Source organism: Galeopterus variegatus, unplaced genomic scaffold (genome assembly GCF_000696425.1).
Source record: "Galeopterus variegatus unplaced genomic scaffold, G_variegatus-3.0.2 Scaffold6829, whole genome shotgun sequence".
Classification (NCBI taxonomy): Eukaryota; Metazoa; Chordata; class Mammalia; order Dermoptera; family Cynocephalidae; genus Galeopterus; species Galeopterus variegatus.
This window is the reverse complement of record NW_007732940.1, coordinates 18,357-30,502: the sequence shown is the minus strand read 5'-3', so window position 1 is coordinate 30,502 and position 12,146 is coordinate 18,357. Positions and strand designations below refer to the sequence as shown.

At 46.3% G+C, this 12,146-nt stretch overlaps 1 protein-coding gene across 1 annotated transcript in view; it reads right to left on the bottom strand.

The window, feature by feature from the left end:
• Positions 1-8,856, bottom strand: part of DEFB1 (defensin, beta 1) — a 15,538-nt gene extending 6,682 nt beyond the window's left edge. The window contains exon 1 of the mRNA XM_008591313.1: positions 8,519-8,856. Coding sequence (XP_008589535.1) covers positions 8,519-8,579 — 61 coding nt within the window. The 5' untranslated portion in view covers positions 8,580-8,856. The remainder of the gene's footprint in view (positions 1-8,518) is intronic.
• Positions 8,857-12,146: the final 3,290 nt, after the last annotated feature.

Genomic DNA, 12,146 nt, shown 5'->3' with positions numbered 1-12,146 from the left:
GCCAAGAATAGCCAAGACACTCCTGGAGAAGAAGGTGGAAGGACTTGCTTTACTGGATTTCAAGACTAATTATAGAGCTGCTGTAATTAAGACCGTGAGGTGATGACCTACGATCAGAGAAATACACGAATGGAGCACACAAGGAGTGTAGAGATAGACCCATGCAGATGTGGAGAACAGACAGGAAACAGCATGCTTCAGCAGAGTGGCAGTGAAGACAGTCTTCTCAGTAGTTGGTTCTGGGACAACTGGATACTCATAATGGGAAAAAAAACTGGACTCTCAACATTATACGACACACACACACACAAAGCTATTGCCACATAAATCATAAGCCTAGATGAAAAAGGAAAAACAGTAAGCTTTTAGAAGACATTAGCGGAGACTGTCTTCATGTCTGTGGGGTAAAGAAAGATTTCTCAAACAAGATACGATAGCACTAACCCTAAAGGAAAGTATTATACACATTTAACTACATTAAAATAATAATAAGGGCCGAGCCCATGGTGCACTCGGGAGAGTGCGGCACTGGGAGCGCAGTAGCGCTCCTGCCGCGGGTTCGGATCCTATATAGGGATGACTGGTGCGCTCACAGCACTCACTGGCTGAGCGCAGTGAGGCCGGTCTCAAAAAGGAAAAAAAAAAAAAAAAAGAAATAATAATAATAACCTCAAAGGTAAGTTTTCATTAAGAATGTAAAATCAAGACACTAGACAAGAGATTTGTAATGCATGTAACTGGCAGAGGGCTTGTATGAAGAATATATAAAGAATTACTACAGATAAACAGGAAAATACAGTTAATGTGAGAGAAAACACAAAAGATACCCAAGTGTCCAGTACTTATTTACAAAAGTGCTGAACTTGTGTGTCAGGGAAATGCAAATTACAGCTCTAGTGGGATTCTACTACATGCACCAGATGGCTTAGATTTTAAAATGGTCCGTATTATCAAGTGTTGACAAGGATATGGAGCAACAGAACACACATTCACTGACTGTGGGAATGTATGTCAGTATAACGAATTTTGGAAAACAGTTAGGCATTATCTGTTAAAATTGAATATATGCATATCCTAAGACCCACTTTTCAACATACAGCAATAAAGGCATATAGGCACCTCTTGGCCAATAAAATACATGTGCAAACCAAGCTGTGTTATTCAGCATGAATATTAATGTGCTAAAAATATAAGAAATATAGGAAGTTAATACCATAAAAGTGAAGTGAGTGACTGCCCTTAGAGGAAGGGGGAGTAGTGATTGAGAAGCTGGAGGAGGCTTCTCAGGAGCTGGCCACATCCTACTTCTTGACCTGCATTGTGGTTACAGGGATGCTTGCTTAATAATAATCTGCTAAGTTTACATTTGTGTTTTATGTATTTTCTATATGCATGTCCCCTCTCACCAGTGCACTGGTCATTTCTGTCCGCTCTCAGGGCACATGAGCTCCCTGGGTGACTCATGCCCTGTTCTTCTCTCACCTTCCCCAAGAATGATAACATTCCCTCTGAACTTGTTCTTGTCTTGGTTTTCACTAAGCTGGACTGATAAGTCCAAGCTAACAGAGTGTTTGTTGGCGTCTGGTGCTCCATGACCCAGAAAAACATAGAAAAGAGAGAACTTGCTTATAGAGAAGACTGAAGGATGAGAAGGTGTGTGGGGGTCAGGCCTGTTGGGAAAGCAGGATTGTGCCAGTTTCTGTGCTTGGGGCTAAAGGAGTGACTCCTTCAAACACTCATTTATTAGGCCAGTCACAGCTGGATTGTCGATAATCCTGCCTAAGTGCAACTACAGCACCAACTATTTTTCTAGTGAAGTGCAGTAATAGGTGTTGGTTGAATGAAGGGCAATTATGATTACGTAGCAGGAAACTAACTAGGAACTATGTGCCAGTGGGTCAGTCTCGGAAGAAAATGAGAGAGAGGGAAGAGTGGTTTATAGCAGTGAGCACATGTCAGACTTGATTTTTATGGCATCATTGGAAAATCAACCTGCACAAAGGAAGAATGAACAGTACCACCTAGCACAGGCCAGATGGTGATGGTTCAAGAGAGAATGGCTACAAAGACTGCACGAAAGAAGGGGTGCTGGGAGCACAGGGAGGAATCTTTGGACCTTACGGAAAACAGCCAGGAAAACAAACTTTCCTAAAGAGCCTTTCAGAGAATGAGAGGCAGGGAGGGGAGAGACGCTGTCGCCGACGGAACTTCTCATCCTCGGGTGCTGTACTCCACACCCGCCTGGAGCCGCACACGTGGGGCACCGAGACTGTACAGTTACAGTAAGAGTGAGCTTTTGGAAGACTAAAAGAGAAAATTGGAGAACTGTTGACTAAAATACACATTTCTTATACTAAAAGACCATCAGGCTGAGGCGGGGTGGGGGAGATTGCCAAAGTGGCAAGGGTTTTGGAGAACATGAGGCCCAAACTTGGCCCCCTGCCACCTTCAGGCCTGCCTGCCAGCCGTCGAAGTGCTGGCTTGCAGAGAGGTCAGGGGAGCCACACCGGGGTTCACGCGACCAACTGACTTTAGATGTGAGGAAGAAACACCAACACAGAAGCACAATCTAGATTTTTTGCAGCAGTTGCTGCAGACTCCCACCCTATGGTGATAAATAAATGAAGTTGGGAGTGGGAAGCGACCGAGACTGAGCACAGGTGAGGAGTAGCTTGTTGGAACCCTATGGGCCTTTGTAAGTTCAGGTGGGCTCTTTCCCTTGGCCAGGACCAGGGGTTTGGTCTGCAGTGGTGCTGGGGGAAGGGTCCTCCCATTGGGGGTATTAAAATAGAAGCTGCACATTAATCTCAGGGGTGGGGTGGGGTGGTGTTGCTGTGGAAGTAACCAGTAAAGTCCAGAGAGGATTGGACTTTATTTGTATAAAACTTTTTAAGCTTCTTGGGGATAAAGTCAAATATGCAAGCCACTTCTGTAAAACAGATAACAAAATTCCAAATCAAACTGGATTATAACCAAAGATCCAAGGTTCTGCTCTGCATCCAGGTAGCTGATGAAGCCCCCATTCACCAAGAAACTGATGCTAGTGGCTAATCAGGAATGGCCCTTATTAAGTTTATGAAAGTTTTAATGCAACTCCTGTCTAGGTTATTCTTGAGATAAACCTGTGTGTCTGAGGACATATTCAGAGGTCACTGGGAAGTGTGTGAAAAGAACATAAATCTGGAGTCAGGGTTGGATTTGAGTCCTTGTCATTTGCTGGCTGGGTATTTGAAAAGTCAACCTCTCTGAGGTTCAGTATTAAAAAAATCTATAAAATGGGGATGGTAGTAGTCCCTGCATGACAGAGATCCTGGGGACATTCAGTGAGTTGCATTCACAGAGCTGCTTTCTGCAGCTATAAAGTGCCACATAGTGTGATGTCACACTGGTGTTTTGAGGGCACTTGTGACTTCCCATGAGTTGCTAATCAGGTGCCTCTGCCAGACTAGTTCGGAGGCTGCAGAGGCCTACGTTTGAGGCAGCGGGGAGAATGTTTTTCCAGATGGGATCCAGAGCCTGCAGCAGGCACATTCCTGTTGGCTGTTGGCAGAGGACAGAAAGGTAGGAAGAATTAGCGCAAGCAGGTGGGGGTGGGGCTGACAGGGTGAGACACTCAGGAGTGGGCACGGGAGGGTGGGGATTGAGGGCCACAGAACATTGGGGCCAGGATCCTTCCCGTTAAAGGTGAGGAAACTGGGTCCCAGTCTAGCAGGAAAGCACACAGATCCTGGAGGGAAAGGAAGGAAGTTGGGGAATGACCGATTGGGGGTTCATTCTGCTGCCCTGAAGTGTTGATGGCCTGGGAAAAGTGCAGCTGTAAGAGCACTGGCTCTGCAGATGTGGAGTGTCCCGGCTGCTGCTCAGCCCAGGCTGCTCTCCTCTCCTCAGTCTCTACTCGACTTCTATGCTGCAGGCAAACCAATCTCTCCATTTCTGATGCCATCACTCTCCCAGTTTGAAAACCTTTGGGGCCCCCCCAAACTCAGATGTGTATCCTGCCCCACAGAAATGCAAATTAAAACTACATTGAGATATCAGCTCACCCCAGTTAGACTGGCTATTATCAAAAAGACGGTGAATAACAAATGCTGGCAAGGGTGTGGAGAGAAGGGAACACTCCTGCACTGTTGGTGGGACTGTAAATTAGTACAACCACGATGGAAAACAGTATGGAGGTTTCTCAAACAACTACAGATAGATTATCCATATGATCCAGCAATCCCACTTCTGGGTATATATCCAAAGGAATGGAAATCATTATGTCGAAGGGATACCTGCACTCCATGTTCATCGCAGCTCTGTTTACAATAGCCAGGACATGGAACCAACCTAAATGTTCATTGATGGATGATTGGATAAGGAAACTGTGGTGTATATACATCATGGAATACTACTGTGACATAAAAAAGAATGAAATACTCCCATTTGAAACAACATGAATGAGCCTGGAGAAACTTACGTTGAGTGAAATAAGCAAAGCACAGAGGGATAAATACTGCATGTGCTCACTCATAAGTGGGAGCTAAGAGAGAAAGGAAGGAAGGAAGGAAAGACCACAGTAGTGCATTGGACTTGCAGAGGGAGAGAACATTCCTTGGGCTACAAAGTGGAGGGCGGGGAGGGGACAGGGAGGGAGGTTGGGGCTAATTGGGTGGGAGACATGGGGTACAAATGCAATTTGTGGTAATGGGTAGGCTGTCAGTATGAATTTGGCCCTCACATCATGGTCACAAGGGGTGACAATCAGCTTTGTATCTCATGAATATTCATTTAAAAAAAAGACCTCATTTGATCTGGCCTCAGGACATTCCTGGACTGTTGTTCCTGGGATTCCCAGTTCTCCCTTCCCCCATGACTCCCCTAATCCCATCCCCGAGCCCCCCGGCCTCATCTTTGCTCCAGCGTTGGAGCTGATGGCCTGGGTTTGAGTCCCTGAGCTGCCTACTACCAGTCATGGGACTTATCCCACAAAATGGGGATACTGATTCTTTGTTCTCTGTAGGGGGCGTTGTGAGGACTAAATTGAAAGCAAGAGCTATTGCTTTTAATCATCTTTACCTCTGAGCTTTTATGTATGCTGTTTTTCTGTCCACCTGCCCCTCACCTTTCACTCATTTATTTAATTTAGCGCCGCACATTCAAATGCCACAGGAGCCAGGTATATCCCGTAACTGTGTGAAGTGGGCCTAGGTGAGGCGATAGGGAGTGGTGGGGCCTGTGGCAACACAAGGACAGGTGCCTATCTGGAGGAGCAGTCGCTGTTTGGCTGCAGCTCCCTGTTACCATGTAGGAATGCTGCCACATCTTTTGTGTTTTCCAGATCAGATAAAATCCTAAATTTATTTGCAGCAACATGGATGAGCCTGGAAGACATGTTAAGTGAAGTAAGTCATGCACAGAGGATAAATACCTCATGTTCTCACTCATATATTGGAGCTAAAAAAGTTGAACTTTTAGAAGTAAAGAGTAGAATCGTGGTTACTAGAGGCTGGGGAAGGGAGGGGGAGAGGGGATAGGAAGAGGTTGTAATGGACATAAAACTACAGGTAGATAGGAAAAATAAGTTCTAGTGGACTACAGTAATGCTAGGCATCTGTAATTAATAATAATTGATTGTATGTTCTCAAATAGCTGCAAGAGAGGAGCTCAGATGTTCTCATCACAAAAATGATAAAATTCTGGTCATAATTATGCTAATTACCCTGATTTGCACATCACACATTGTACACATGTGTTTAAATATGACTCTGTACCCCATAAATATGTACCATCAATATGTGTTAATTAAAAATAAATAAATTTTATGTGACATATCCTAATTTTTAAATGTTGAAAAAGAATTTTTTTTTTTAACAGCCTCCTCAAGAAAATCTTTCCTGACACTTCAAGACCAGGTCTAACACCTTGTCACATGATCTCCTGGTACCCTGTACTTAACAGCATTTCAAGGCACAATTGTAATTAGGTAATCAATTATATAATGGGTTTTTCAGTTTGTGCTGTGCTTCTAGAATGGAAGGTCATGAGATCAAGGGCTTGTATTTTCCTGGCTCTTCTCCCATTTTCAGGGCAATGCCTGCACATAATAGTTGCTTACATAATATCTGCTGAATTGATGAATGGACAGCCTCAAACTATCTTGATTTCCAAAGACCTCGGCTATTTATCATCTAGCAGATGCAGGGGCCTGAGTCACCTGCCACTTTGATATCATTCTATATTCACAAAAAGACCATTTGCATGAGGTAAAAGTGAGCAGCCCATTTGTTTTCCCCTTTGATGGAGAAGAAAACTGCTAAAATAGATTGTCAAGTCTTATGACTTCCGTTCATCTTGGGTCACGTGGGCCTCACTTTGCCTACCTGTGAAACCACCAGGTTGAGCTAGACCAGCTCTAATGGCACTTCCAGAAAAGGGAGTGAGCTGGCACCATGTGAGAGCACAGGGTGAGCCATGCACGAGTCCAAGCACCACCTTCCAGGAGCGGCACCTGGCACCCTCCCTGCACTAAATGCTGGGGTGGGCAGTGGGGATGAAGCCAGGGCTGCAGACGACAGCAGAAAACCCCCAAGCCAAGCATGTGAGGTGATGGATGTTAATTAGCTCGATTTCACCAATGTGTACATATATCAAAACATTACACTGAATGTCATAAATGTATACAACTTTAGTCTGTCAGCTGTAGCCTAATTAAAAAAGAAAAAAGAAAACCCCAAACTGGTGAAAAGTGAAGCAGGGCACACAAGGGCTGCCTGCAGCGTGGCCCAGGAGACAGGGTGCGGAAATTGCATGTTCTAGTGTGAAGGACACTTGGGGAACTTAGTTCTTCCTCCCCATCAGACGAGAATGCTCAGACCAATCCATAAAATCCCAGCTGAGTATCACTCTGTACTCCATAAATATGTACAATAAGAAACAAATTAATAAAAATGTCAGCAGAAAATATTTGCATTAAGCAGTGCCCTTCCCCATGATCCTCTTACAGAATGTGAACATTTTGGGACAACAGTGGCTCCCTACAGAGTCTGCAGGGGCCTCTGGGGGGCTCAGAGGCTCCCTGGCTCTCACCTGGAGGTGGGGTGGGCTCTGCACTTTGCCCTTTCTAGATGAGCTGGTGTTGGGCAACCCCAAGGGAGGAGCCTTCCCATATGGACAATCATTTCCTGCTAGGTTTGTGCAGACAGGATTTACAAGTCATCAAAGGACACAGTAGAGGGTTGCCTTGTCCTGTAGTATCTGAGCAATCCTGATATGTGGGCTCAATAATATCAGTTGCTATTTTCATAATGAACGATTAATAAGTTTAATTCTTCCTGTACATCCTTGGAAAACTGTTTTATTTCCTCTTCTCTGAATGAAGTGCTCATAATCATATTTAGATATAATAGACTGAAAATAAAAACTCTTTGTATTAGAAAAGTAGCTTTCAAACTTTGAGTTTGGACTAAACTGCCATAAGAAAGAAATATCCCCTTGTTACTTAACAAAACCACTCCCTCACACACAAAAAACTGAAATGAGCATAATAAAATGGAATGTACCCTTACCACATGGCATGTATTAGTATTTTCTATTCCTTAAAAAAACATACATAGTTGCAACTCATTAAATTGATTTCTCAGCCTTTCTAATGGGTTGCTACTGGCAATATGAAAAATTCTGCATTTACAATGCTTTCGTGTCCAGTTTTCAGATGCGAAAACTGAATCATAATTGGAGTAAATTAGGTGTATCTGTAGGTTAAAGCAATGGTCTGGATGACAGTACAATAGGATCTTTCAGAGAATTTCTGAGCTATAATGCTTTTAGAGTCATCTTCCCCAGCCCTCTCATTTTGCAGATCAGAAAATAAGGCTTAGAAATATGAGACTTGCTCAAAGTCACTGTGAGTGAGTGAGTGACAGGGCTGGGATAATACTGTGTCTCCTTTCCTACTGCAGGGTCCCACCTTCTCTAATGTCAGGGACTTGGCTGCTTTGGCCCAGAGAAGTTGGCATCCTCTGGCATGACAGGAAGGCCCCCTTCTGTTGACTGCGGAGAGCTCCTAGCCTGGAGAGTGTGGATGGGTTTCCCAGGGGAGGTGGCAGATTGCCTGTGGGTCCCTTACTGCCTGTATGCAAGCTGAGTCCATGGCACCGGCACCGGCTGAGCTGGCTGGTGGGAGGGGCAGTGGCACCTCTCTGGAGAGGAAGCTGGCCTCTCAGCTATTCTGCAGGTACAGCAGCAATCCCATCCACATAGGTTATGTTCTAGATGTCCAGGACAGCTATAGGGTCTGGGAGATGCTGGGAGCTGCCCGTGACTAGCCCCGAGTCCCTGCCAGGCTCAATTCTCTGCTGCTCAGGCAACAGCTCACAGACCCCGAGGGCTCGGCAGGCTTGCCTGCTGCCTTCTGCCAACTGTGGGCCACTCAACTGTGGGACACTGTCCTGCTGCCTGTCCCTCAGGACACAAAGGGGGGTGACCTCAATTCACGCTAGCCCCAGTGTCAGTGTCCCCAGCAGATCCTGGAGCTTACCTGGGGTGAACTGGGAGAAGAGTAAGCAGACAGTCAGCAGCAGAAGGCAGAAAGCCCTCATGGTGGCTGGATCTCAGGAGAGGAGGAGAGGCTCACTTGGAGGCTGGGCTGACAGAGATGTACAAGGCTGAAGTGTCACTGTATTTATAGGACCGGATGATTGCACAACCTCATCGACGGAGCTGAAGGGTGGTGTCGCAATCCAGAGTGAAATTCTAATAACCAACTCTCGTGCCATTCGCCCTGAGTTGCCTGAAGTCATGGGGCACGTTGGCTCTCTCTGGCTGCAGCTGGATTTAGCTGTCAGCCTCCAAACCCAGAGGTGGCCCCACCTGCCAGGTCTGTTTTGTTTTCTAGGTTAGGTGATTCTGGTGAGGTTCCTGGAAAAGACAGCTCACACTAGAATCCCTCCTGGTGGAACAGCGTGGAGAGCCCGTGCGGGAGAAGCCAGGGGGACGCTCCGGCAGGTGGCTGCCTGGCTGCAAGCTGGTGTTGTTCTCTTCTGTTTAACTGTGCTCTGACAAGACGACCTCAAACTTCACTTTCTTCCCTCATAAAAGCTGTTTGCGTTTTATTTAACTACAGGAATGAAAATCTCCTCAGGCCAAGGCTATTTTCTCGCCTGTCTCCAAGGCCAAGGCCAGCCTTTCTTTTTCTAACTAAAAGTGTTCCCAGGAAGTTTCTAACCGTGGCTCCCCAGAAAGCGAGGGTGGGAGGCCTGGTTCCAAACTGGGCTGACCTCGCCAAGCTGCAGCTGTCAAACTGAGGTGTTGTGTTAGATAAACTCCGCAGGTCCCTCAGGTTTTCACCAGTCCTAAAGATTTAAGAAATACTTTATCATTGATTTTCACTGTAATCTGTCAGCAGATTTCCTAATGCCTCAGTCAGGGGTCTTATTTGCAAGCAGCAGAGGCTGGCTATGGCTGATTAAACAAGAGAGGAGTTTATTACAAGGACATTGGGTAGATCACAGAGTCATTGGTGGGCCTGGAGAACCCGGCTTGAGGCTCACCTTTCAGGAACAATGTCCAGCTACGCCACAGAATGGGTCTGATGAAGACCCCTGTGCTGCGGCCACTGTGCACGAGACACCTGGAGCAGACTTAACCACAGCCACTACTGACAGGACACCATTTGCACCAAACATGCACCTTCCAGATGCTTCCACTGTACCCCTGCTAAAGACAGAGAGATAGAGACAGAGATACAGAGAGACACAGAGAGTGACAGAGATATAGAGACACAGAGAAAAAGACAGGGAAAGAAACAGGGAAAGAGAAACAGAGAGACATAGACAGATAGAGACAGACAGGAAAGAGACAGAATGAGGGAGAGACAGAGAGGAGAGAGACAGAGAGAAGGAGAGACAGAAAAAGACAGAGAGATAAAGAGACAGTGAGCTATTTAGAGGGAGCTCATAGACAGATAGAGACAGACAGGAAAGAGACAGAATGAGGGAGAGACAGAGAGGAGAGAGAGACAGAGAGAAGGAGAGACAGAAAAAGACAGAGAGAAGGAGAGACAGAAAAAGACAGAGAGATAAAGAGACAGTGAGCTATTTAGAGGGAGCGATATAGAGAGATAGACAGGGTCAGACAGAGAGAGAGACAGAAGGGGAAACAGGAGAGACAGAGACAGACAGAGAAAGGGATAGAGACAGACAGAGATGGAGAGAGAGAGAGAGGATGGGACAGACAGAAAGTTCCCTTTCCCGCTCTCACCCTGACCTTTGGCTTCCTGCCCTGCTAGACCTGGGTGTGAGTCTGAATGTTGTGTCTGGCTGGCGGAGCCTTGGTCACGGGGCTGACTGCAAGCGAATCTGGGAAAGCAGGAACGCTGGGCATTCAGCACTTTTGAGGGGTCATTTTTGCCTCCCACCCAGTCCTGTAGATGGAGTATTCCCCCCAAACATAAAGGGTGCAAGATGTTGGGAGGACAAAAGCAGACGTCGAGCATTTGCTACATTCGAGTCATTAATTCCATCATTCACCATTTAGGCACATTTATTTGGTTCCTGTTATGTGCAGAAAATCTTTCAGTGGCTTGGGTACAGTGAGGAACAAGCTTTGTGGCAGCTTCCCTCTAAAGTCTAACTGGGAGACAGGTGAGTGGACAGGTGCCTACAATGAGGCTGCACAGGTGCTCTGAGAGCAGCTTGCAGTGCCCACCCTGGGAGCTTCTAGAAGGTGACTCACCCAGCCTCAGCTGGTTTATAGGACAGTCCGTGGAGGACATTTGGGAGGAATGGTTAAGGAGCTACTCTGAGAAACACAAAATTCCCTTAAGAAAAATTTCAGAGGAGACTGAGCAATGTCTCACCTCGAAGTAGAAAGGAGACCTATTTATTGGTTCCTTCCTTTCTCTTCCTACTTGGGGATATTGGGAGCCCTCAGGAGGCAGTTGGCACAGGGCTTAGAGAATAAGGCTTTCCAGGTTGTTATACCAGGTTTTCCATCTTCTAGCTGTGTGACCTTGGGCAATTTGTTTCAGTTCTCTGCACCTCAATGTTTTTCTTCTGGAAAATGGAGATATAAGATAACATTTCTAATGGAATCATAGTGTAGGTTAAATAAGACAACGAAGTTAAAAAAAAAATCTCAAAATGCTGAGCTGTTTACATCTAGGGATATAGTGTGCAAAAGGAATCTAAATTGGGGAAAGATAAACATGATTTTTAGGATTTAGTTTTTACTGCTCTAAACCTGGGAGACACTTTGTTTTTTAAGGTACATGTACAGAATCTCAACCTTCCTGTGATTAATTTGCTAGTTTATTTCTCAGAAGGTGACCTTAATTCCAGTATCGTGAGCATCACGCTGTTACTCCTGTGACCCTCAACAGTGGGTATGGGGGATATCAGGGCTCATGCCCTCAGTTTCTCGAGGAGTGAGGCCTGCAGCTATCCCTGCAGGTTGAAGTGCCCAGGGCATGCCAAGGGGGCAGGAGGCCCAGGGCAAGATCACAGGGGAGGCTCACTCCAATGATAGGTGCCCAAGAGAAATCACATACAAACAGAATGTGACATCTACTTTAGTATGAAGCATTGGCATTGAAGTGAGATCTGGGTGTGAGGCCTGGCCTCTACCATCAGGAAGTCATTGAGTGGTGGGCAGACTGACAGTGGAGATAGACAGCTACTTAGGTGGCAGGAAGTGCATAGAGCCAGGAAAGCTCAGAGAAAAGGCCTGACGGATGACACTGGAGGAAATGACACCTGAGATGAAGTCCAAGGCAGATGAAAGCTCAGCAGATGAAGATGTAGTGGGAGGACTTTTGGGAACAGCAAGGACCAAGGCCAATATCTAAGGTGTGTGTGCGCGTTTATTTGTGTGTGTGTAGGCTTCTGAGTGTCATATTAAACAGTTTTGGTTTTCTTCTTAGGCAATAGGGAGGCTTTCTAAATAGTGCTGAGGGCGGGACTGCCTCAGCACACCTGCTGGTAGTCAGGGGTCCTCCCAGTGGCAGGGTCTAAAGAGTGAGGTCCATGCCCTGCCCTCTGGCACTCCCAGCCATGCTCATCCTCAGTTACCTCCTCCAAGAAGCCCTCCCTGACCTCTGCCCCTCGCCCTAACACTGGCTGGGTGCCTCCCAGATGCCCCATCCCTCCCCTTTCCCCATCACAGTGGCC